This window comes from Pelophylax lessonae, assembly GCF_965119305.1.
Source record: "Pelophylax lessonae genome assembly, chromosome: 4".
Lineage (NCBI taxonomy): Eukaryota > Metazoa > Chordata > Amphibia > Anura > Ranidae > Pelophylax > Pelophylax lessonae.
In genome coordinates, this window is record NC_138771.1 from 426,348,526 (window position 1) to 426,374,943 (window position 26,418).

A 26,418-nucleotide genomic window follows, 5' to 3' on the forward strand; every position below is an offset into this window, starting at 1 on the left:
GAGGTTTACGGTGAAGAATGTACTCACTTTAATCCCAAAATTCCACAGCGTAGTAAGAAGTTTCATTCTCTCCTCTAGGTGCATTGCTTGAGCTGTTGCTACCAGTACCTGGGTTTCAGTAGTTCTGATTTTCTCACCTGACACCTAAAGGTAGTGGGTACATTACTAGCACAGAGACATACGAGTGTGGCAAAGCTATAGGTAAACACAGATGTTGTAGGGTGTGAAAAAGCATTACTAAGCAATCATTTACATATCTCCATATGTGTCCTCTATATCAGTGGTCCTCAACTCCGGTCCTCAGGGCCCACTAACAGGCCAGATTTTAAGTATTACCTTGGGGAGATGCAGACTAGAGTACTGCAATCACTGAGCAGCAAATGATATCACCTGGGATGTATTTCAGTTATCTTGCAAACCTGGCCTGTTAGTGGGCCCTGTAGGCCAGGGTTGAGGACCACTGCTCTCCATCATGGGAAGCAAATACAAAAATTAAATGGCATGCTCAGGTCCTCAGGTTTTCCATGAACTTGACACTTAAAGCTCACTCCAGATCAAATACTTAACAGATCTTTATCTCCCAACCTACTCCATTTCTTGGAGCAAATGTGTTTAAGTGGGTTAGCTCCCAAGGGCCTACTTTCTCAGATCTAAAGGTGGCTTCACAATGATCGTCTCACCGGGCCCCTTTTGCTTTTAGGAGAAAGAACTCACCCACCAGGCATTGGTCTCTACCAGCCTCCAGGAATCTGGCTATAAGCTCCTATCCCGCTGGTATTATACCCCAGTGAAACTCCACCAAATTTTTTTTAGATACCATCCCTGTGCTGGTGATGTTCTAAATCGGAGGATTCTTTACTACATTCAAACTTTTGTGTTAAGCCCTCTTCCCTATCATAACAAAAATGACCGACATACAACCTCCTGACAATCCTACAACAATATGGACCTGATCACATATAAAAAGTCCTTATCTATACACCTGGTCAACGCAGCTAGTTTTGAAAACAGTCGCACACTCCTACTATACGAAATTGGTGTAGAGCTTAACACTGTAAGAAACATGGAGGACCTAATTAAAGGAGAAGTACAGCCAAAGCTCATTTGGCTGTACTTCTCCTGGGGATCACAGGAGTGCAGTTGGTTCTGACAGCGGGCTGAAGCCAGTGAGCGTGGGATGGGGGGGACAGTCACCAGCTCTCTGCTCAGAGAACGGAGAACCGAGCGATCGGCAGTGTTTGATCACTTGGTTCTCAGTCTTAAGAGCCGGTGGGGGGACAGATGCAGCATCAGGCCAAGGCTGCATCTACCTAGGTAAGTATGATTCCCAAAAAAAAAAAAATCCCATACTTCTCTTTTAAGTCACTTTAGGACCAAAATCACTTGGTCCTACAGTGACTTAAAAGAGAAGTATGGGATTTTGACTCAGCTGGTACCCATAGCTACTATTCTGATACTCAGACCAATGCAACCTTCTCATGACTAATATGTAAACATGGTTAATCCAAAAACTAGATGCCACGTTTTACTAAATCGTTCCTCTTGTTTCCTTAAGGAGATGATCTAGGCCTGAGAGAGAACCCCCCTTTGTGCTGGTTCAAACCATGTTTATGCTGAATGTGCCCAAATTGATCGATCGATCGAACTTGGGTACAACCAGCCTGTTGGATTTTACATGTGATTATAGCCGCTAGCAGTAATCGCTATGTTCTCCCAGCAGGAAGGAGACAGCTCTCTCTGCCCCCCTCCCACCGGTAGAACACAATGGCTCTGCGGGAGGAATGACTGAGGTGTTGATGGGGGAATTGAGTTGCATAGTTACATAGTTAGTGAGGTTGAAAAAAGACATCAGTCCATCCAGTTCAACCTATGATGTGTGTGTGTGTGTGTCTACTGTTAACCACACATTGTATACCCTTGTATGTTGTGGTCTTTAAGGTGCCCATCTAATAGTTTTTTGAAACTATCAATGCTCCCTGCTGATACAACTGTTTGTGGAAGAGAATTCCACATCCTTACCGCTCTTACAGTGAAGAACCCCCTGCGTATTTTAAGGTTAAACCGCCTTTCCTCTAGTCTTAGTGAGTGGCCACGCGTCTTATTGTATTTCCTTTCTCTGAATAGGTTTTTCCATATGCTAGGGTTTCCAGTACAATATTTGTACATTGATATCATATCCCCCCTCAATCGTCTCTTCTCCAGAGAGAATAAATTCAGTGCTTGTAGTCTTTCCTCATAGCTGATATAGTTGCAGGAAAAGAAAAATCTATGGCAGGCTTAACTTTCCCCCCCCAATACTGAGCCTACAAAGGATGACTTACACTCCGTTGTGTGAGATGGATAAAGGAATCCTTACCTGCATGAACTTAAGGACCTCTCCATAACGCTCTCTGAGGAAAGAGCTTATATTGTCTTTTAAAAATATCACCGTCTTAATTGCCCATTTTGTTTGTACCATATGTACTAACTGTTACGTTTTTCACAATTTTTTGCAAAAATCTTAATAAGGCCCCCTTTCACACATACGGTCCGTTTGTCCGTTTTTCATCCATCCGTTGACGGATGAAAAACGGACATCAATGCATCTCTATGTAAAATCGGATGACAACAGATGATTATCCATTAACATCCGTTTTCATTCGCTTCCGTCAATGTTCGTTTTTTTAAACGAATGAATGCCCTATTTTTCATCCGTCAAAAAAAACGGATCGGACGAAAAACGAATGTAAACGGACAAACGGTCCTTTTTTGCATTGGTAGTGGATGTAAAAAAACGGATGAAAAAACGGATGAAAAACTGATACATTTTGACGTGACTGAACTGATGAACTGAACGGGCCGTATGTGTGAAAGGGGCCTAAAACAAAAAAAAAAAAAAAACTTTGAACAAAAAAATAAAACTGGCATAAAATACAATATATTTCCTACAGTTTGTTTTCATACCTCTGCTTTTTTCTCTGCTATCGAAAAGATCCTCTCTATGCCAATGCTGATTCCCACGCATGGTACTTTTCTGCCTTTGGCATCAAACATGCCCACCAGTTCATCATAACGACCCCCAGCTGCCACACTGCCAATGCCAATTGCTTGATTCTGTGAGGTTTTATCACTGAGCAGCACAGCTTCGTATATTACTCCGGTGTAGTAATCTAACCCACGAGCCAAACTGATGTCAAAAACAATCTAAGGGGAAAAAAGATATTAGGAGACACATGGAAAACACAAAAGCACTCTGCCTTTACTAAACATGTATTAAAAGGTGAAATGCTTAACTGTATCTACTGTACCTGTAAATATTGTTAAAAAAAAAAAAAAGAGAAAAGGCAAAATTAATTGTTGCAGCTTTTTTTTCTTTTTTTGTCCTTTGCCACCATATGTTATATTTTTAACAGCCACACTACTGATTGCAAGCATCCGCACTCACACTTGTACTCTGGAGAAAGAGTTTGGTGTGCATGAGCGAGTCAGTTATAGTGCACTCTACAACTCAAACTCTGATGCCTTTTGGAATACAGTAAGCAGTCATGCACACAGTGCACAATTGCTAAAACAGGAATGAAAAAGTGAAACTTTGCAAATGGAGGCTCCTAATACAATGTCTATTTGACTTTATTCAAGTTTTAAAGAAGCCATCCAGGTTCATCCATATCTTCCTATGAATCTGGAGTTTACTGACACCATACGACATGGATGTCAAATATGCAGCACTGTTCCTGTGGCCTACTGGAAATCTCCCTGACCGCACTTTTTTCAGGCACAAAAACCTTCAGTAAGCTGCAAATGTGTCCCATGTGTAGTAGCTGCCAACCATCTGTTTTTTTTGCAACTGCCATGCCTGCCCACCACATATCAGTGTCTAATGGGACCAGCTGCTGGCAGCAACACATTGGTTGTGGGGCAGCATGCACAGCAGTTCCTTCCATGCCTCTGCTGCCCTGCACATTTCACAACCACCTTGAAACCACTACAGCCATGCTTCTGCTATTTGTTTCCTGTAGCCTTGCCCTTAGGTCTTCTTAGTAGCCTAACCCTGCAATTCTGCAGCCTCTATACCCATCTGCTCTTAAAATTAAGCTTTAAAAAACTCTTATGTCTAAGTATTTATTAGATCACAAAACAAGAACACCATGGAGTCATGCAGGTTGGTATTGTGCTCAAGAAGGGGCAGATAAGCAGTGAATTCTTGCACACCAAATCTGATGTAAAAGAGGTGTATCTGGTCAGTGAAATTGTGCTAAAGGTGCTACACAGTGATTTTAAGATAAAGAAGTTGCAGCTGGTATGAGAATTTGAGTAGGCAAAAGTTTTTATTTAAAAAGATGCAATTTCCATTTATATCTGTGGCCTACAGATGAAGGCGCGACTGCCGTTGCAGCCCATCTTTAGACTAGAGTCTGACATGCCTGCCATAAGGGAAACCCAGGTCCCTTCTAAATTGGCTGTTATGACATGACCGATGCTGGTAGGGTCCAATGAAAGCAGCAAGTAGGGATGTTGTCTTTAAAAAGAGAACAAGCCATACAGTATTTGTACTAACAAGAGCAATTTAAATGAGAATTGCACAAAGCCCTTTTTCATTAGTGCTAAATGACCGTTGGTTGCTAATAATACTTTTCTTTAGTTAGGAGGAATTTCTATGTAGGGCCAGCAACATAAATAGATGGTTTTCTGTTGCAACCAACAGCAGTATGATAGTGTTCTCTAGCAAAGTTAAAAACCTAAACAATAACTCACCCTAGCTCCACCGCACTGTGGGAAGATAAAGAGCTAAGTGTCGGTGCTCAGGCTGAACGTCCAAACCAAATGTTATATGAATAAAGCCGACACACAAAAAGGCTTCTTTCAAGTAAAATTCTTTATTCCAACATGGATAGCGGTGACAACATGACAAAATCTGACGTGTTTCGGCTTTACGCCTTTCTCATAGCATCATGCAGCATGCTAGGAGGAAGGCGTAAAGCCAAAACGCGTCAGAATTTGTCATTGCTATCCATGTTGGAATAAAGAATTTCACTTGGAAGAAGCCTTTTCGTGTCGGCTTTATTCATATAACAAAGTTAAAAACCTGCCTGCTAGCAGAATTGTGTATTTGCTGAGAATGTAATGTTTTTAAGTAAATATGATGTGGCACAAAAGATCAAGGCACAATCATTGTATTCATTTGAAAGCAGGAAACAGAGCCTGTGCATGTAATCAAACGACATTGCTGCTTCTATGTACATATTTGATTTGCAAAGTATACACAGAAGCAAGGTTTTTAATACATTAATGCACACTGATAAGATAATATATATTAAAATGATCTCAATCACATGTAAATGTAAGAAAATAGATAGAGTACAGTTCTACTCTTAATACGTCTGCAGCTAATTTATTCTATTTTGTTTTTATCTTTTCCACATAAAATGTGTGTGCATCTTTAATTTCAAGACAAAGTACCTAGGGTACAAACCTTGTCTGTCACTCCAAAGATTTCCAGGTATCGGTGCAGCAATTTCAAGTCATTCAAAGCTTCCATAGCCAGCATGTTCTGCGACACCAGAGGGTCTTCACTTAGTTGCTGTATCAGGGACAGATCACCTGAAGGCGGAAAACCATCTGAAGATGTAATACTCATAAAAATAAGCCAAAATGAAACATTTATTGTGTTATCAAATGTGACAAACTGGTGGAACTAAAGCTGGTCACATACAATGCACACCACAAACAAAATAATTGACACTGCATGAGAGATGTTCCTTCCAGCAGAATAAAGAACAACGTTCTGTGTTGTACAATGCTGCCACATATACTTCATTCAGTTTCAAGCTAGCAAGGGAAAATGACAACATGGATTTGACTGGCTGCTATGGACAATACAGACTAATTTTCTTTGAAAGGCTAAGAACGCTTTCAGTATATCATACAGTAGTTGCAACATATAATAGAATTTCTTATAACAGTGTTGCCTGGAGATATTTATTGTGTGACCCACTAGGCACCGTAGAGCTGAAATCTTCAGGAACCATGTGTGTTGTGCTGGCACAGGCATGTCGTGGTCTCCATTAATTTCAGATGCCAAAACACTGTGTGGTGCACACACCAGTAGAACATTGTGGATTTCTGGTGCCAAGTAGACCTAAATGGAAAAAAAGTGTGGATTTTCTATCTAGAATATCTAGACATGTTTATTGTTCTAAACGGTATTCTGAGCAGAGGTGGGGGACTTGAGTCACATGACTTGACTTAAGTCACCAGTTTGAGGACTTGAGACTTGCTTGACTAAAATTAATAAAAGACTCGACTTGACTTTGACTTGGTATTCATGACTTGAGGCTTGACTTTGACTTGAGACATATGACTCGAAATGACTTTACTTTTTTAAGTTATTAAATATTTGCATTTTCTCAAGATGTGTTAAAGCAAAATGAATGTGCCTGTTATGTTTCTGACACCACAGTCACTTAAAACACCTCAGTGTGTTCTGATTTTTAGGACACTGGCTGTTTAACAATGGAAATACTTAACATGTTTTTAGTGACTGTGGTGTTGAAACATGACCGGAAAAAGGATTTTGAGCTGTTTGGGCATTCAAAGTGTTTCTTTAATATGCCAAGAAAAAAGCACTAAGCAGTTTTGTTAATGTTGAAAATAAAATAAAACCTTTCCTGACCACTGACTTTTAACTGATTTAAAAGGTGAGAATTGGGGTAGATCAGTATTTTGACTTGATTTGTGACTTGACCAAAATAAATGACTTGACTTGCTTGACTTCTAGCAGGGACTCGACTTGACTTGCTTGCTATTCACCACAGTAACTTGGGACTTGCTTGAGATCTGAAGGTTAAGACTTGAGACTTGCTTGTGACTTGCACACGTGTGACTTACTCCCATGTCTGATTCTGAGTACACATGTTAATGGCCGAAGCATAGGGGAGTGTCATTTGTTGGGAAGAGGAGGATCCAGTCAGTAAAAGTGCTTTTATTGTCCCCTAGACCAAACAAGCATCTTACCCTTTCAATGCAGGCGCAACCTCATAAAAGGGAGAAATGTTACTTTTGCCGGAGTGAGGCTTTCAAAGTCAGCAAAGCACCTGGAAAGCAGACATTTTCTGATCTGGGTTACTTTCAGATAGATCCATTTACCAAACACATGTTTAGATCCTGTCTTGGGGAATATCTGTCTGTTGAACTGAGTAACCAATTGGATCTTTCATTGACTTTTCTGCCCTGCACCGGAAAGAATAATAGGATAGTGTGGTTGCCATGTAATGTTGCCATTGCCAATACACTGCCTGAGACTATTCTTTCCTTGGAGATGTTGCTAAATTAAGTTTATTGTAGTATGAGGTACTTTATCTTATTCTGTATTGTGGTCTTTAGGGTTTTGAATGGACAGGCAATGTATTAGTTCAGCTGACAAAATGAATGCCTCTGCGATGCATCGAATGCAGGTGCTTTTTAAAGTGTCCTGAAGCAAAATGCTTACAGCAGTAGCAGCCGTTACTAGTCCCTAATGCCACCTTGCATTGAACTTGCATGCACTTTGCATGTTTATGTTGAACAACAGCTGATCCTCTATTTACTCTGGGGCCTTATGATTGCAATTATTGACAGAATGGAAACTATTTTCATATTCTATATAATTGTCATTTTTTTTACAGATTTCAAATAATAAATGTTGAAAGCCAGGAAAAAAAAAAAAAAAAAAAACAGTATCCTGATGTATGTTCCTGTTGTCTGGAATCCTTTCTGTAAAATAGCACTGTGATTCCTGGAATATGAGGGTGCCTAGGCACTCCTGGGTATACATCCTCATAGCTGTGTACCTGCAGTGTGAGATCTCAGGCACTGCTGGCTGTGACTGTTGGTCTCAGGAGATTTGGTGATGTCACTACTATCTGCTTATTGTGCTCCTGTGCTGAAGGCTCTTCAATGAAGCAAATTTCTGTTTCTACAAAGATAGCTGTCTCCGTAAGGAAACATAATGCTAAATAAGGCATGGTACATTAGTAATGGGGAGAGATCAACTGCAATAATGGTGATTAGTAGTTTGCCCATCAGATCCTCTTTAAAGTGGGACTTTACTCCCTTTTTTTGTTCCTTTATCAGTCTCCTCCTCCCCCTTTCAGAAAATGCAAAAAAAAAAATAAAATAAAAATTAATTATATATACATTTTTAAGTGGGGGATTAATTTTTCAGCAGAGTGCAGCCAGTGCATTTGCCTTTCTGGTCTAAGTAAAAGATGATGCCACCCCCCCCCCCCCCCCCAAGGCAAAACCTCCTTGGATGCCCACATCATGGACCCCAGGGTTTGAGGATAAACCATGATGCATGCACAGTGCAATACCATTGGGAGGCTAACTACTAGAACCCAGGAGAGAGAGCCGGCCAACTGATGACATCCCAAATAAAATGTTGGACTAAGCAGTGCTGTGGCTTTTCCAAAAGGGCAGCATTGGATTGTCTTGTAGAGTATGTTTTTTCAGCAAGCCCCAGCATACTAGGTAAGCAGGGGTTATTATTAAAATTAACCTGTGGTGGTGGTTCTCTTCAGGGCAGCCATCAGAAATTTTGGGGCCCCTTACACAGCTTTAGGACTGGGCCCCCCGGTGCTTGACCACCAATCTTCCCCATGACCCGCCCACTGGCCGTCCCACCAATTCTGCCCACTGGCCACATTACCAAGTCCTTCAGTGCACCCACTATTATTTTAGCACTCTTACAACTTAATATATGGAAATGAAAAGTGTATTACAAGTCATCAGTGCTTTCAATATTTAACAGTAAGACTCCATTCACACTAGTCCGACTTGGACCGCGACTTGTCAGCCTGACAAGTCGCGGTCCTCCCGCTCCCATTGTTCGGTACAGGAGCCGTTCTAATAGGAGCGACACAAGTGGCTCCGACTTAGAAAAAGGTTCCTGTACTACTTCGGTCCCCTTAGAATGTAGTGACTAGCGTACAGGCCCCCTGAGAATGTAGTGACCAGCGTACAGGTCCCCTGAGAATGTAGTGACCAGCGTACAGTTCCCCTGAGAATGTAGTGACCAGTGTACAGGTCCCCTGAGAATGTAGTGACTAGCGTACAGGCCCCCTGAGAATGTAGTGACCAGTGTACAGGCCCCCTGAGAATGTAGTGACCAGTGTACAGGCCCCCTGAGAATGTAGTGACCAGTGTACAGGTCCCCTGGGAATGTAATGACCAGTGTACAGGCCCCCTGAGAATGTAGTGACCAGTGTACAGGTCCCCTGAGAATGTAATGACCAGCGTACAGGCCCCCTGAGAATGTAGTGACTAGCGTACAGGCCCCCTGAGAATGTAGTGACCAGTGTACAGGCCCCCTGAGAATGTAGTGACCAGTGTACATGTCCCCTGGGAATGTAATGACCAGTGTACAGGCCCCCTGAGAATGTAATGACCAGTGTACAGGCCCCCTGAGAATGTAGTGACTAGCGTACAGGCCCCCTGAGAATGTAGTGACCAGTGTACAGGTCCCCTGAGAATGTAGTGACTAGCGTACAGGCCCCCTGAGAATGTAGTGACCAGTGTACATGTCCCCTGAGAATGTAATGACCAGTGTACAGGCCCCCTGAGAATGTAGTGACTAGCGTACAGGCCCCCTGAGAATGTAGTGACTAGCGTGCAGGCCCCCTGAGAATGTAGTGACCAGTGTACATGTCCCCTGAGAATGTAATGACCAGTGTACAGGCCCCCTGAGAATGTAGTGACTAGCGTACAGGCCCCCTGAGAATGTAGTGACCAGTGTACAGGTCCCCTGAGAATGTAGTGACTAGCGTACAGGCCCCCTGAGAATGTAGTGACCAGTGTACAGGCCCCCTGAGAATGTAGTGACCAGTGTACAGGCCCCCTGAGAATGTAATGACCAGTGTACAGGCCCCCTGAGAATGTAGTGACTAGCGTACAGGCCCCCTGAGAATGTAGTGACCAGTGTACAGGTCCCCTGAGAATGTAGTGACCAGTGTACAGGCCCCCTGAGAATGTAGTGACCAGTGTACAGGCCCCCTGAGAATGTAGTGACCAGTGTACAGGCCCCCTGAGAATGTAATGACCAGTGTACAGGCCCCCTGAGAATGTAGTGACTAGCGTACAGGCCCCCTGAGAATGTAGTGACTAGCGTACAGGCCCCCTGAGAATGTAGTGACCAGTGTACAGGCCCCCTGAGAATGTAGTGACCAGTGTACATGTCCCCTGGGAATGTAATGACCAGTGTACAGGCCCCCTGAGAATGTAATGACCAGTGTACAGGCCCCCTGAGAATGTAGTGACTAGCGTACAGGCCCCCTGAGAATGTAGTGACTAGCGTACAGGTCCCCTGAGAATGTAATGACCAGTGTACAGGCCCCCTGAGAATGTAGTGACTAGCGTACAGGCCCCCTGAGAATGTAGTGACTAGCGTACAGGTCCCCTGAGAATGTAATGACCAGTGTACAGGCCCCCTGAGAATGTAGTGACCAGTGTACAGGCCCCCTGAGAATGTAGTGACCAGTGTACATGTCCCCTGGGAATGTAATGACCAGTGTACAGGCCCCCTGAGAATGTAATGACCAGTGTACAGGCCCCCTGAGAATGTAGTGACTAGCGTACAGGCCCCCTGAGAATGTAGTGACTAGCGTACAGGCCCCCTGAGAATGTAGTGACCAGTGTACAGGTCCCCTGAGAATGTAGTGACCAGTGTACAGGCCCCCTGAGAATGTAGTGACCAGCGTACAGGCCCCCTGAGAATGTAGTGACTAGCGTACAGGCCCCCTGAGAATGTAGTGACCAGTGTACAGGTCCCCTGAGAATGTAGTGACTAGCGTACAGGCCCCCTGAGAATGTAGTGACCAGTGTACAGGTCCCCTGAGAATGTAGTGACCAGTGTACAGGCCCCCTGAGAATGTAGTGACTAGCGTACAGGCCCCCTGAGAATGTAGTGACCAGTGTACAGGTCCCCTGAGAATGTAGTGACTAGCGTACAGGTCCCCTGAGAATGTAGTGACTAGCGTACAGGCCCCCTGAGAATGTAGTGACCAGTGTACATGTCCCCTGAGAATGTAATGACCAGTGTACAGGCCTCCTGAGAATGTAGTGACTAGCGTACAGGTCCCCTGAGAATGTAGTGACTAGCGTACAGGCCCCCTGAGAATGTAGTGACCAGTGCACAGGTCCCCTGAGAATGTAGTGACCAGTGTACAGGCCCCCTGAGAATGTAGTGACTAGCGTACAGGCCCCCTGGGATTGTAGTGACCAGTGTACAGGTCCCCTGAGAATGTAGTGACCAGTGTACAAGCCCCCTGAGAATGTAGTGACTAGCGTACAGGCCCCCTAAGAATGTAGTGACTAGCGTACAGGCCCCCTGAGAATGTAGTGACCAGTGTACAGGTCCCCTGAGAATGTAGTGACCAGTGTACATGTCCCCCGAGAATGTAGTGACTAGCGTACAGGTCCCCTGAGAATGTAGTGACCAGTGTACAGGCCCCCTGAGAATGTAGTGACCAGTGTACAGGTCCCCTGAGAATGTAGTGACTAGCGTACAGGCCCCCTGAGAATGTAGTGACCAGTGTACAGGTCCCCTGAGAATGTAGTGACTAGCGTACAGGTCCCCTGAGAATGTAGTGACTAGCGTACAGGCCCCCTGAGAATGTAGTGACCAGTGTACAGGCCCCCTGAGAATGTAGTGACTAGCGTACAGGCCCCCTGAGAATGTAGTGACTAGCGTACAGGTCCCCTGAGAATGTAGTGACTAGCGTACAGGCCCCCCGAGAATGTAGTGATTAGCATACAGGTCCCCTGAGAATGTAGTGACTAGCGTACAGGCCCCCTGAGAATGTAGTGACCAGTGTACAGGTCCCCTGAGAATGTAGTGACTAGCGTACAGGTCTCCTGAGAATGTAGTGACTAGCGTACAGGCCCCCTGAGAATGTAGTGACTAGCGTACAGGCCCCCTGAGAATGTAGTGACCAGTGTACAGGCCCCCTGAGAATGTAGTGACTAGCGTACAGGCCCCCTGAGAATTTAGTGACCAGTGTACAGGCCCCCTGAGAATGTAGTGACCAGTGTACATGTCCCCTGGGAATGTAGTGACCAGTGTACAGGCCCCCTGAGAATGTAGTGACCAGCGTACAGGCCCCCTGAGAATGTAGTGACCAGCGTACAGGTCCCCTGAGAATGTAGTGACCAGTGTACAGGCCCCCTGAGAATGTAGTGACTAGCGTACAGGTCCCCTGAGAATGTAGTGACCAGTGTACAGGCCCCCTGAGAATGTAGTGACTAGCGTACAGGCCCACTGAGAATGTAGTGACTAGCGTACAGGCCCCCTGAGAATGTAGTGACTAGCGTACAGGCCCCCTGAGAATGTAGTGACCAGTGTACAGGTCCCCTGAGAATGTAGTGACTAGCGTACAGGCCCCCTGAGAATGTAGTGACCAGTGTACAGGTCCCCTGAGAATGTAGTAACCAGTGTACATGTCCCCTGGGAATGTAATGACCAGTGTACAGGCCCCCTGAGAATGTAATGACCAGCGTACAGGCCCCCTGAGAATGTAGTGACTAGCGTACAGGACCCCTGAGAATGTAGTGACCAGTGTACAGGCCCCCTGAGAATGTAGTGACCAGTGTACAGGCCCCCTGAGAATGTAATGACCAGTGTACAGGCCCCCTGAGAATGTAGTGACTAGCGTACAGGCCCCCTGAGAATGTAGTGACTAGCGTACAGGTCCCCTGAGAATGTAGTGACTAGCGTACAGGCCCCCTGAGAATGTAGTGACCAGTGTACAGGTCCCCTGAGAATGTAGTGACCAGTGTACAGGCCCCCTGAGAATGTAGTGACTAGCGTACAGGCCCCCTGAGAATGTAGTGACCAGCGTACAGGCCCCCTGAGAATGTAGTGACCAGTGTACAGGCCCCCTGAGAATGTAGTGACTAGCGTACAGGCCCCCTGAGAATGTAGTGACTAGTGTACAGATCCCCTGAGAATGTAGTGACTAGCGTACAGGCCCCCTGAGAATGTAGTGACCAGTGTACATGTCCCCTGAGAATGTAATGACCAGTGTACAGGCCCCCTGAGAATGTAGTGACTAGCGTACAGGCCCCCTGAGAATGTAGTGACCAGTGTACAGGTCCCCTGAGAATGTAGTGACGAGCGTACAGGCCCCCTGAGAATGTAGTGACCAGTGTACAGGCCCCCTGAGAATGTAGTGACCAGTGTACAGGCCCCCTGAGAATGTAATGACCAGTGTACAGGCCCCCTGAGAATGTAGTGACTAGCGTACAGGCCCCCTGAGAATGTAGTGACCAGTGTACAGGCCCCCTGAGAATGTAGTGACCAGTGTACAGGCCCCCTGAGAATGTAATGACCAGTGTACAGGCCCCCTGAGAATGTAGTGACTAGCGTACAGGCCCCCTGAGAATGTAGTGACTAGCGTACAGGCCCCCTGAGAATGTAGTGACCAGTGTACATGTCCCCTGAGAATGTAATGACCAGTGTACAGGCCCCCTGAGAATGTAGTGACTAGCGTACAGGCCCCCTGAGAATGTAGTGACCAGTGTACAGGTCCCCTGAGAATGTAGTGACGAGCGTACAGGCCCCCTGAGAATGTAGTGACCAGTGTACAGGCCCCCTGAGAATGTAGTGACCAGTGTACAGGCCCCCTGAGAATGTAATGACCAGTGTACAGGCCCCCTGAGAATGTAGTGACTAGCGTACAGGCCCCCTGAGAATGTAGTGACCAGTGTACAGGTCCCCTGAGAATGTAGTGACTAGCGTACAGGCCCCCTGAGAATGTAGTGACCAGTGTACAGGCCCCCTGAGAATGTAGTGACCAGTGTACAGGCCCCCTGAGAATGTAATGACCAGTGTACAGGCCCCCTGAGAATGTAGTGACTAGCGTACAGGCCCCCTGAGAATGTAGTGACTAGCGTACAGGCCCCCTGAGAATGTAGTGACCAGTGTACAGGCCCCCTGAGAATGTAGTGATCAGTGTACATGTCCCCTGGGAATGTAATGACCAGTGTACAGGCCCCCTGAGAATGTAATGACCAGTGTACAGGCCCCCTGAGAATGTAGTGACTAGCGTACAGGCCCCCTGAGAATGTAGTGACCAGTGTACAGGTCCCCTGAGAATGTAATGACCAGTGTACAGGCCCCCTGAGAATGTAGTGACTAGCGTACAGGCCCCCTGAGAATGTAATGACTAGCGTACAGGTCCCCTGAGAATGTAGTGACTAGCGTACAGGCCCCCTGAGAATGTAGTGACCAGTGTACAGGCCCCCTGAGAATGTAGTGACTAGCTTACAGGTCCCCTGAGAATGTAGTGACTAGTGTACAGGCCCCCTGAGAATGTAGTGACTAGCGTACAGGTCCCCTGAGAATGTAGTGACTAGTGTACAGGCCCCCTGAGAATGTAGTGACTAGCGTACAGGCCCCCTGAGAATGTAGTGACCAGTGTACATGTCCCCTGGGAATGTAATGACCAGTGTACAGGCCCCCTGAGAATGTAGTGACTAGCGTACAGGTCCCCTGAGAATGTAGTGACTAGCGTACAGGCCCCCTGAGAATGTAGTGACTAGCGTACAGGTCCCCTGAGAATGTAGTGACTAGCGTACAGGTCCCCTGAGAATGTAGTGACTAGTGTACAGGCCCCCTGAGAATGTAGTGACCAGTGCACAGGTCCCCTGAGAATGTAGTGACCAGTGTACAGGCCCCCTGAGAATGTAGTGACTAGCGTACAGGCCCCCTGGGATTGTAGTGACCAGTGTACAGGTCCCCTGAGAATGTAGTGACCAGTGTACAAGCCCCCTGAGAATGTAGTGACTAGCGTACAGGCCCCCTAAGAATGTAGTGACTAGCGTACAGGCCCCCTGAGAATGTAGTGACCAGTGTACAGGTCCCCAGAGAATGTAGTGACCAGTGTACATGTCCCCCGAGAATGTAGTGACTAGCGTACATGTCCCCTGAGAATGTAGTGACCAGTGTACAGGCCCCCTGAGAATGTAGTGACCAGTGTACAGGTCCCCTGAGAATGTAGTGACTAGCGTACAGGCCCCCTGAGAATGTAGTGACTAGCGTACAGGCCCCCTGAGAATGTAGTGACTAGCGTACAGGCCCCCTGAGAATGTAGTGACCAGTGTACATGTCCCCTGAGAATGTAATGACCAGTGTACAGGCCCCCTGAGAATGTAGTGACTAGCGTACAGGCCCCCTGAGAATGTAATGACTAGCGTACAGGTCCCCTGAGAATGTAGTGACTAGCGTACAGGCCCCCTGAGAATGTAGTGACCAGTGTACAGGCCCCCTGAGAATGTAGTGACTAGCTTACAGGTCCCCTGAGAATGTAGTGACTAGTGTACAGGTCCCCTGAGAATGTAGTGACCAGTGTACAGGTCCCCTGAGAATGTAGTGACTAGCGTACAGGCCCCCTGAGAATGTAGTGACCAGTGTACAGGTCCCCTGAGAATGTAGTGACCAGTGTACAGGTCCCCTGAGAATGTAGTGACTAGCGTACAGGCCCCCTGAGAATGTAGTGACTAGCGTACAGGCCCCCTGAGAATGTAGTGACCAGTGTACAGGTCCCCTGAGAATGTAGTGACCAGTGTACAGGTCCCCTGAGAATGTAGTGACTAGCGTACAGGCCCCCTGAGAATGTAGTGACCAGTGTACAGGTCCCCTGAGAATGTAGTGACCAGTGTACAGGCCCCCTGAGAATGTAGTGACGAGTGTACAGGTCCCCTGAGAATGTAGTGACTAGCGTACAGGCCCCCTGAGAATGTAGTGACCAGTGTACAGGCCCCCTGAGAATGTAGTGACCAGTGTACAGGTCCCCTGAGAATGTAGTGACCAGTGTACAGGCCCCCTGAGAATGTAGTGACCAGTGTACAGGTCCCCTGAGAATGTAGTGACTAGCGTACATGTCCCCTGAGAATGTAATGACTAGCGTACAGGCCCCCTTCAATGCAGAGACCAGCGTGTATGCGTGCCCCCTTCAATGCAGAGACCAGCGTATATGCATGCCCCCTTCAATGCAGTGTGCCCCCCCCCTGGGTGGGGATGGGGATGATTGAGTTGCATTGTGAAATTGGATGATTCTGGGTGGAAGTGAAAGTTACTAAGTGAAGAGGCTCTCCACAGTGTAATTCCTTTCCCCACTCAGAATCATCCCCAGCCATTTTTACAATGCAACTCCATCATGTCTGGAGTCTGTCTGTGTCCCATCAGGAGTCCAAACAAAAGAACAGGTGAACAAGCAGCAGGCAGCACATTCAAAGTTCAGTCACTTGACTTACCCTCCACGATGATCTTCTTTCTGCTGCATGTACTGCGAGGGCTGGGGACACTTCCCCCTGCACAGTGATAACTCCACCCCCATGCTGAGTGCTGGCCAATCAGCTACTTGCCAGCCAGGATCTACGGCCACTCGAAAGCCTATATGCAAATTGCAGGGATTTCCTCTCTCCTTCTCTCCTCCTCAGTCAGACGGCGGCAGCGGTGGGGGCGGGGGGCGTGCGGTGTCGATCTTGCTGGTGATGATTAGAACGCCCCCACCCCCACTAAACACAGACACGTACAAACAGCAGCTGCAGTATTATCCCATAATCTCCCCCCCCCCCCCCCCCGTGGCGGGGGGAGGGGGGGTCGGGTGCGGGTGGCGGTCTGAAGAACAGAATTTTTTTTTTTTTTTTTAAGTGTAAGGGAAGCAGTCCCCGCCGGGCCCCTCTGAGGCTCGGGCCCCTTACACCAGTACTGCCTGTACCCCCCTGATGGCGGCCCTGGTTCTCTTTAACCACTTGCCGACCAGTCACGTTGACTGTACTGCGGCAAAGTGGTTCGATTCCGTCCAGCGACATGGACCTACGTTGCTGGACTCCTCCCCTTCTGGGTGGCGCTCGCGCGCCGCCGGAGGCTGGCTCCCGCTGTTTTCAGTCACAGCGGGAGTCGGGCCAGGGGAGGAGCATCGTCGGGGAATCTAATCTGGAGATTACACAAGCGGGCGGATCTCCTAAGTGACAAACAGTGACAAATTGCAGGGTTCAGCATAGCTGAACATGCGATCTGTCCCTGTGTCACTCAGTCACCTCCCCCCACACACTTTAGTGAGCACCAGGCATACATTAACCCTTCCCTCTCCAATAAAATTAACCCCTTCCCTGCCAGTGTCATTTTTACAGTAACAGTGCATATTTATAGCACTGATTACTGTAGTAATGTCACTGGTACCCCCAAAAGTGTCAAAAATGTCAGTTAAGGGTCCGATCTGTCCGCCGCAATGTCGCAGTCCCGCAAAAAAAAAAATCGCCGCCATTACTCGTTAAAAAAAAAAACACCAAAAATGACAGAAATCTTTCCCTTAGTTAGTAAACGCAATAACTTTTGCGCAAACCAATCAAAATACGCTTATTGTGATTTTTTTTACCAAACATAGGTAGCAGAAAACAAATTGGCCAAAAATTTAAAAAAAAAATTTATTTTTACATTTTTTTGGGGGGGAATTTCATATAAAAAAATGTGAAAAATATTGTTATTTTTTCAAAATGTAATTTTTGTTTATAGCACAAAAAGTAAAAAGTGAAAATCGCACAGGTGATCAAATACCACCAAAAGAAAGCTCTGTTTGTGGGAAAAAAAGGACGTAAATTTCGTCTGGGTACAGCGTCGCACGGCCGCGCAATTGTCAGTTAAAGTCGCACAGTGCCGAATCGCAAAAAGTGGCCTGGACGTAAGACAGCAAAATCCTCCGGTGGTAAAGTGGTTAAGTACCTCTATATATAAAGCTCACAATTGTTTAGAATTTTGGTCTACTCCTTTGGTTTTCTGACAGCACTTTTATAGCATCCTTTGTTGGAAGTGTCTAGTAAAATTATTTCTATCATTATTAATCAAGGCATGTAAGGATCAGAAGCATGATGTTTAGAAGCGAATGTTGAACAGCCTTGTCAAAAACAACACGGGAGGGGGTATTTTTTAATCCACACAAAGACCTAGGGGCAATACTTACTAACAGTCAGCACAGGCATAGAGAACATGAAGTTACTAGCTCTCAAGATTTCTGGAGGGATCAACAGTTATTTTTCATCAGATAAATATACAGTATCTCACATTTTTGTAAATATTTTATTATATATTTTCATGTGAGAACACTGAAGAAATGACACTTTGCTACAATGTAAAGTAATGAGTGTACGGCTTGTATAACAATGTAGATTTGCTGTCCCCTCAAAACAACTCAACACACAGCCATTAATGTTTAAATTGCTGGCAACAAAAGTGAGTACACCCCTAAGTGAAATGTCCAAATTGGACCCAAAGTGTCAATATTTTGTATGGCCACCATTATTTTCCAGCATTGCCCTAACCCTCTTGGGCTTGAAGTTCACCAGAGGTTCACAGGTTGCCACTGGAGTACTCTTCCACTCCTCAATGACGATATCACGGAGCTGGTGGATGTTAGAGACCTTGCGCTCCTCCATCTTCCATTTGAGGATACCCCACAGATGCTCAGTAGGGTTTAGATCTGGAGACATGCTTGTCCAGTCCATTACCTTTACCCTCAGCTTCTTTAGCAAGGCAGTGATCATCTTGGAGGTGTGTTTGGGGTCGTTATCCTGTTGGGATACTGCCCTGCAGCCCAGTCTCCGAAGAGAGGGGATCATGCTCTGCTTCAGTATGTCACAGTATATGTTGCCATTCATGGTTTCCCTCAATGAACTGTAGCTCCCCAGTGGCAGCAGCACTCATGCAGCCCCAGACCATGACACTCCCACCACCATGCTTGACTATAGGCAAGACACCCTTGTCTTTGTACTCCTCACCTGGTTGCAGCCACACACGCTTGACACCATCCAAATTAAATACGTTTATCTTGGTCTCATCAGACCACAGGACATCGCTCCAGTAATTCATGTGCTTAGTCTGCTTTTCTTCAGCAAACTGTTTGCGGGCTTTCTTGTGCATCATATTTAGAAGAGGCTTCTTTCTGGGACGACAGTCATGCAGACCAATTTGATGCAGTGTGCGGCGTATGGTCTGAGCACTGACAGGCTGACCCCCCCAACCCTTTAACCTCTGCAGCAATGCTTGCAGCACTCATACGTCTATTTCCCAAAAACAACCTCTGTATATGACGATGAGCACATGCACTCAACTTCTTTGGTTGGACATGGCAAGGCCTGTTCTTAATTGAATCTGCCCTGGTAAACTGCTATATGGTCTTGGCCACTGTGCTGTTGCTCAGTTTCACGGTCTTGTCAATCTTCGTATAGCCTAAGCCATCTTTATGTAGAGCAACAATTCTTTTTCCAGATCATCAGAGAGTTCTTTGCCATAAGGTGCCATGTTGAACCTCCAGTGACCAGTGTGAGAGAGTGAGAGCGATAACACCAAATTTAACACACCTGCTCCCCATTCACACCTGAGACCTTGTAACACTAATGAGTCACATGACACCGGGGAGGAAAAAATGGCTAATTAGGCCCAATTCTGACGTTTTCACTTAGGGGTGTACTCACTTTTGTTGCTAGCGGTTTAGACATTAATGGCTGTGTGTTGAGTTATTTTGAGTGGACAGCAAATTTACACTGTTATACAAGCTGTACACTCACTAATTTACATTGTAGCAAATGTAACAGGAAGTCAGCTAAATCTGGGAATGTAGTCACAGGAAGGAGATACATTTCCACCTGATTTAGAAAGTCCATTAATTAATTTAGGGTGTTGGCTACAGAGCTAGCCAGCAGGAAGTTGAAAGGCCTTCACCTGTTCAGAATGAGGGAGTTAAGGCTCTATAATTTGTTCAGAGAAATTCCTATTGTTTGCTGCCTCCAGAAGCTGTGTCCTGAAGCCATGTGGGCTGGGAGCAGGAGGACAGTCAGCGTGTGCCTCCCGACAGGATGTGTGGGCCTGGGAGAAGACCCCCCGGAGTGATGTGTGCCCGGGACGGTAACCAAGGGTGAATACGTCTCGAAGGTGAGAAGACGAACTGTTGATGTGAAAGAAACAAAAGGACTGTGTTGCCCTGTGAAGCTATTATAAAAGGACTATTGAGTGTCCGCTGTAGGACAAGGAAGTCTGCCCGACGGTAGGTTGGAGACAGACACTTAGGCAGGTTCCAGTTGTGAGAAGGTAGCCGCCCACAGAGGCAAGGATTTATTTTCTGTTTTATTTTATTTTGGATGTTTTGCTGCATACAGCCTGGTGAAGAAAACACCATTTAATAAACCACACTGTTTGTTTGCAAGCACTTGTCGGCTACCTCTCTGGGAAAACGCACCCCCCAAGGGGTCATCCACACCCGCCACCGAGCTAATCCCTCACATATGGTGGAGGTATGCAGTAGGCATAAGCAGAGATCCCTGCAAGGAAGTGCAAATGTTTGATGAACTTTATCTGGTGCATGAGATTGCACAATCTATGTGTGCAGGAAAAGAGATCTTGCAAGAGAGAGAGAAAAACTACATGTGTTAAAGAGACAGTGGTCTGAAAATTGTTTGCTGGACTGTGAAAAATTTGTTTGTGGAGTTATTGAAGATGGGGCGGTCCAAACGCCTGAAAAATGCAAAGATAGATGAAATGAGAGACCGGATTCTATGGATGGAGGGGATGTTGCCGTCTGAACCAGCCCCATCCATGCCTAAAGAGAGTCTACTAAAGAGGAAGGTTGTTGTCCCTAGCAACACTGATGAAACTGCTATGGAGACGCAGTGTGCTCAGATGAAAAGTAAACTCAAAATGGAGGAGATGTTGAAACATCTGATTATATCAAATGCAGCTCAACAGCAAGCAAATGCAGCTCAACAGCAGGCAAATGCGGATTTTCAGCAGAGCTTTGCAGCTCAACAAAAGGCTCATCAAGAGAGCATGGCAGGCTGGAAACAGAGACGCCAGCAGCCAATGGAGGCCATCGGTTTGGAGGAAACCGAGTATGTGTGCAGGGCTGAGTTGGATGCCTTGCAACGGAAAATGGAAGAAAAGGAACAAGCCTTGGAATTGCTTAAAATGGAGCATAGAAACTTGCAGGAAACAAATGAACTACTCAAGTCTCATGTGTCACAGTGGGAAGAATCCACTGCTCTTCTTTTGGTCGAGTTGCAAAAACGCAGAGAGACTATAATGGAGAAAGATACCATCCTCATGGAAAAGGAAAGTGAAATTCAGACTTTGCAGAAGCAAAGCATGTGTGAAATGTTGGAGTTGCGTAATCAGCTGGAAAAAAGTCTTCAGTGTTTGGAAGCTACAAAAATAGACCTGCAGGAGTCGCAGGAACAGAATGTCGCTCTGAAAACGACATTGTCTCTCAGCGACAACGAGAAAAGTGAAAGAGAGGCTAAATTACTGAGTACTGTGTATGAGCTCACCACTTTGAGCAATGTGGTAGATGAATTACGTGCAGACTGTGAAAGTTGGAAAGGGGAAGCCCAACGTGTCCAGCAGCAGTTAAAGGAGAAAGAAGCCTGTGTGGCAGAATTACATTCTTATTCCCAGATGCTAGCCAATGAGGTGAAGGCTCTTATGCAGGGAAAAGAAGATTGTGAACATAAGAGGGAAAAAGTAGAGGCACAGCTTCTGGAATCGCAAGTCAAGGTGTCAGAAGGTGACCGATTGTGTGCTAAGCTGTCAGAGAAGGCAAACCGACTGCAGGTTGAGTTGGACAATGTTACAAATCAGCTTTCTCAAGCAGACAGCAAATCTAGAGAAATTGCGGAAGATTTTTCTATCTTGGAATCGCAGCTGCAAGACACGCAGGAACTCTTACAGGAAGAGAGGTGTCAAAGGCTGAGTTTTAGCACAAAGCTCAAACAAATGGAAGATGAGAAAAATGGCTTCCTGGAACAATTAAAAGAGGAGGCGGAAGCAAAGAAAAACCTATCAGAGCAAGTCGCAACATTGCAAGCTCAGATAGCGGTTATGAAAAAACGCATGGAAGAAAGCGTTGGTTCATTACAGTGTGTTGAAGATGTGAAAAAGAAGTTTGATCAGATGCTTGGTGAAGAGAAGAATGTGTCTGCAAAATATGCAGAAGAACGCGCACGTGCAGAAACGGAGGTGCGTGATAACGAGAGCAAAGCCCTGTTCTTGGCTCGCTCTTTGGAGGAAGCTCTAGAGTGTAAGGCTGAACTAGAAAGTGTTAAACAGCTGCGTACAGAAATGGAAGAATTGGTCAGCTCCAAGGATGATGTTGTGAAAAGCGTTCAGGAGCTAGAAAAGTCTAAGCGAGCCTTAGAACAGCAACTAGAAGAGATGAAGATTCCGTTGCAGGAACTGGAAGAGGAATTCCAGGCAACAGAGGATCTGTCCCAAAGAGGGGATAGTGTGCCTGACGCAGTTTTTAAAAGGATCAGTGTTTTGGGGTCTGTCCTGAGTGAGCCTCAGAAATGTGACGACATGTGGCTTGAATCACCCCTTTGGAATAAACCGTTCCTTCAAAAACTTCAAGCATTGGAAAATGTATCATTAGAGCTTCAGCAAACAAAGGAGCTGAGTAAGAAATGTGGTGATTTCTCAGTTCAGGCTGAAAACCTAGTGGAGAAAACTAAGGCTGTTGGTGAAAACCTGAAGCAAATGAATAAGTGCCTTTCAGGGAGTGTTTCCAAAATGGAACTGGTGAAAGACGGGTGGCAGAAGTTTGATCGTGATCTTGAGATGCATTCCATGTGGAATTCAGATAGAGAAAAAGAACTAGGTGACCTTGAGCGGTCAAATAGTTCAGCAGAAAGTGCATTGAAGAAACCTGTAAAAGAATGTGTTGCAGTTCCATGCTTCTTCACTGATGCAGAGAGGAGGTCTATAATGGATACCACCCAGATCGCTGGGTTCAACTGTGTTGTTGCCTTTGACCCCTATGTTGGTGGAAGGAAAGTTGATGATGTTCTGGTTGGCTACTTCTGTGAAGAGTTTGGCAAGAAATATAAACTGAATATCAAATCAAATAGTAGGCCTTTACTGCGACTCGCTCAGGAGGGCGAAAAGTTTAAGAAGTTGATGAGTGCAAATGCTTCAGATCTGCCTATGAATATGAAATGTTTGAATGATATTGATATCTCTGGGAAAAGGAACAGGGGTCACTTTGAAGAAATGTGTGACAGCCTGTTGTCTCAATTGGAAAATCCTCTGCACAGCATCTTAGAGCAAGCAAAGCTCAAGAAGGAAGATCATTCCCTTTTACAACAAAAAGTCAATGATTGTGTACAGCTGTATGGAGAGGCAACTCAAGTCACAGAGGGATGTCAAGAGTCCCTACTTGGAACAAAGCTTAGTGAAGCAAAGGTTCTCAAAGTTTTGTGGAAAACATTTATGGATTGCAGAGAGAGGCGTCTTAAGAATGTTGAAGACATTAAGACTAGCCCAATTGAGTTGCCTATGGATCACGGTCCTCCGTGGTGGATTGGACAGACGGTTATGAGGGACAAGCTGTCTGACATTTATGAGAAAGCTGTCAATGAAGATGACAGAAACGAGAAGGAGCGAAATGATGCCAAAAATACAGTTGAAGAATGTGTATATGAGATGAGAGACAAACTGTGTGGCATTTATGAGAAATCCGTCAATGAAGATGACAAAACAGTTTCATCCGGAAGCTTGAGGATAATAGGAGGCTTATCAGTGAGTCAGCAGTGCTTGACACATGCGTGCCTGGAAATCTGTGTCCCAACCCTAGGGTTGAAACAAGAGGGGGGGGGTATGTAACAGGAAGTCAGCTAAATCTGGGAATGTAGTCACAGGAAGGAGATACATTTCCACCTGATTTAGAAAGTCCATTAATTAATTTAGGGTGTTGGCTACAGAGCTAGCCAGCAGGAAGTTGAAAGGCCTTCACCTGTTCAGAATGAGGGAGTTAAGGCTCTATAATTTGTTCAGAGAAATTCCTATTGTTTGCTGCCTCCAGAAGCTGTGTCCTGAAGCCATGTGGGCTGGGAGCAGGAGGACAGTCAGCGTGTGCCTCCCGACAGGATGTGTGGGCCTGGGAGAAGACCCCCCGGAGTGATGTGTGCCCGGGACGGTAACCAAGGGTGAATACGTCTCAAAGGTGAGAAGACGAACTGTTGATGTGAAAGAAACAAAAGGACTGTGTTGCCCTGTGAAGCTATTATAAAAGGACTATTGAGTGTCCGCTGTAGGACAAGGAAGTCTGCCCGACGGTAGGTTGGAGACAGACACTTAGGCAGGTTCCAGTTGTGAGAAGGTAGCCGCCCACAGAGGCAAGGATTTATTTTCTGTTTTATTTTATTTTGGATGTTTTGCTGCATACAGCCTGGTGAAGAAAACACCATTTAATAAACCACACTGTTTGTTTGCAAGCACTTGTCGGCTACCTCTCTGGGAAAACGCACCCCCCAAGGGGTCATCCACACCCGCCACCGAGCTAATCCCTCACACAAAGTGTAATTTCTTCAGTGTTGTCACATGAAAAGATATAATAAAATATTTACAAAATGTGAGGGGTGTACTCACTTTTGTGAGATATTGTATAATTGAAAGTTCTTTGTTTAACAGATCTAACAGACCAAAAGAGAGGAAGCAAGATAGGTTTATGGTTAAGGTTTAAATACTGTACACTTTTTTATGGTTAAGGTCTAAATACTGTACACTTTTTTTTTATGGTTAAGGTCTAAATACTGTACACTTTTTTATGGTTAAGGTCTAAATACTGTACACTTTTTTTTTATGGTTAAGGTCTAAATACTGTACACTTTTTTTTTTTTTCAGCAGAGAGATGAGAAAATGGATACTGTGAGAGTTAGACATAATCAGTGAGAAGAACTTCCCCATTTCCCTTTCTAGTAGATATTTTCAATAAATATTCATGAAAAAATGTTAGGGCTCATGTGGATAGCCATTTAAAAGGTTACCTAATCCCCACGTGGACTGGACTGTGCTCAACACAGCTAGAACATCCCCACCTGCTCCTTGAAGGATTCATTGAACCCTACACCAACAATGGTCCTGTCGTGCACATGTGTTTGGCTATTTTTGAAGCAGAGCATGTCCTATTGAGATGTACCAAATTGCACCAGCCAAAAGAGCTAAGCACAGCCTGACACTGAAGAAACTATATATTGTACAACCTCATCAATAGAGTAAAAAAACAATAGCTTAAATATCTGGCAACCATGGCTATCCTACACTAGAGTGCTAGAAGAGAGATGTCAGTTTTCAATCCTCTGATCCTCCTGACCTTGGTTCTTGGGATTGAAAATCCCGTTTACACTCCCTTATTCCTTCTCTGTCTTTTTTTCTCTCTTTTCGTGCCTTACCCTATTCTTCTTCCAATGCTTCTCCTCTTCATCAATTCTCTAATCCTACCCCCTGTCCTTACACCCTTCATTATCACCATACCCATAAACCCAAAAATAGCCTCCCTTTCTACACCACTCATAATAGCCCACTCGCTAGAAACAATTTTACTATGAATCATTGCACTATATTCCATGGATGCTGGAGTCCTAATGATCACTTTGATCTGTATTTACACATATTTTATGGGTCAAGATTGTTTAGAATAATCAAATGTCTTTGTCTATGACATATTCTATACTTTGTTATGAACAAATACCTTAATACAATCTTAGCAAAAGAAATGGCCATTTACAAGAGCCCTTAGGATGTCACTAGCTACATAGTAGATTCTCTATGGCAGGGCTTGACAAATTTGCCTGAAATCTAGGAGCCAGCTAAAAAAGTTAGGAGCCAGTTTTTTTTTTGTTTTTTTTTAAACCAACAACCAAGCTTTATTTAATAAAACGGATACTAAATTTACACATAAATACGACTAGAACCCCACTCTCTTCTATAGCGCAATTGGATGTAAACAGACTGTCTCTTTCCATCCGATGCCATCTGATCCGATCCACGGGATGGATAGAAAATAGAACCACCATCCGTCTGTTTTTGGCGGACAGGATCAGATGGCGGCAGATTACTGCTCCATAGAGGAGAATGAAGGGTCCGATCAGGTCTGCCTGAAAAACTGACAGGCGGACCTGATCAGACAGCCCATGTGAAAGGGGCCTTCGGCTGTGGCATGGCGATGAGGAAAAAAAAAAAAAAAAAGATATATAATTTTTTTATAATAAGAATTGAAAGAAAAAAAAACGGAATTTTTGTAAAATCTTACCTGTAAAATTCCTTTCTCTGAGTCCTCCGACAGTCGCCGCCATCTTCATATTCGTCACAATGGGGTATTAGACTTTGCTCCGAAGGAGTAGCTAGGCAACAGAATATGTTAACATTAAAGCTTTTAACATATCCCACCCCCAGGGGGTGGTCCCCTCAGTCAATACCCTCCTACTTCCTGCATCCATATCTCAGTTTCAGTGGAATAGCAGTAGAGTATACAACCAAACCCCAAAAGAGGGGCGGGGGCGGCGACTGTCGGAGGACTCAGAGAAAGGAATTTTACAGGTAAGATTTCACAAAAATTCCGTTTTCTCTTACATCCTCCGACA

At 45.4% G+C, this 26,418-nt stretch overlaps 1 protein-coding gene across 1 annotated transcript in view; it reads right to left on the bottom strand.

The window, feature by feature from the left end:
* The window catches only part of LOC309553176 (histidine--tRNA ligase, cytoplasmic-like), a 214,063-nt gene that overhangs the window by 38,710 nt on the left and 148,935 nt on the right, over positions 1-26,418 (bottom strand). Inside the window, exons 8-10 of the mRNA XM_082254106.1 lie at positions 5,453-5,580; positions 2,944-3,183; positions 28-144 (exon numbers count right to left, since the gene is read on the bottom strand). Coding sequence (XP_082110232.1) covers positions 28-144; positions 2,944-3,183; positions 5,453-5,580 — 485 coding nt within the window. The remainder of the gene's footprint in view (positions 1-27; positions 145-2,943; positions 3,184-5,452; positions 5,581-26,418) is intronic.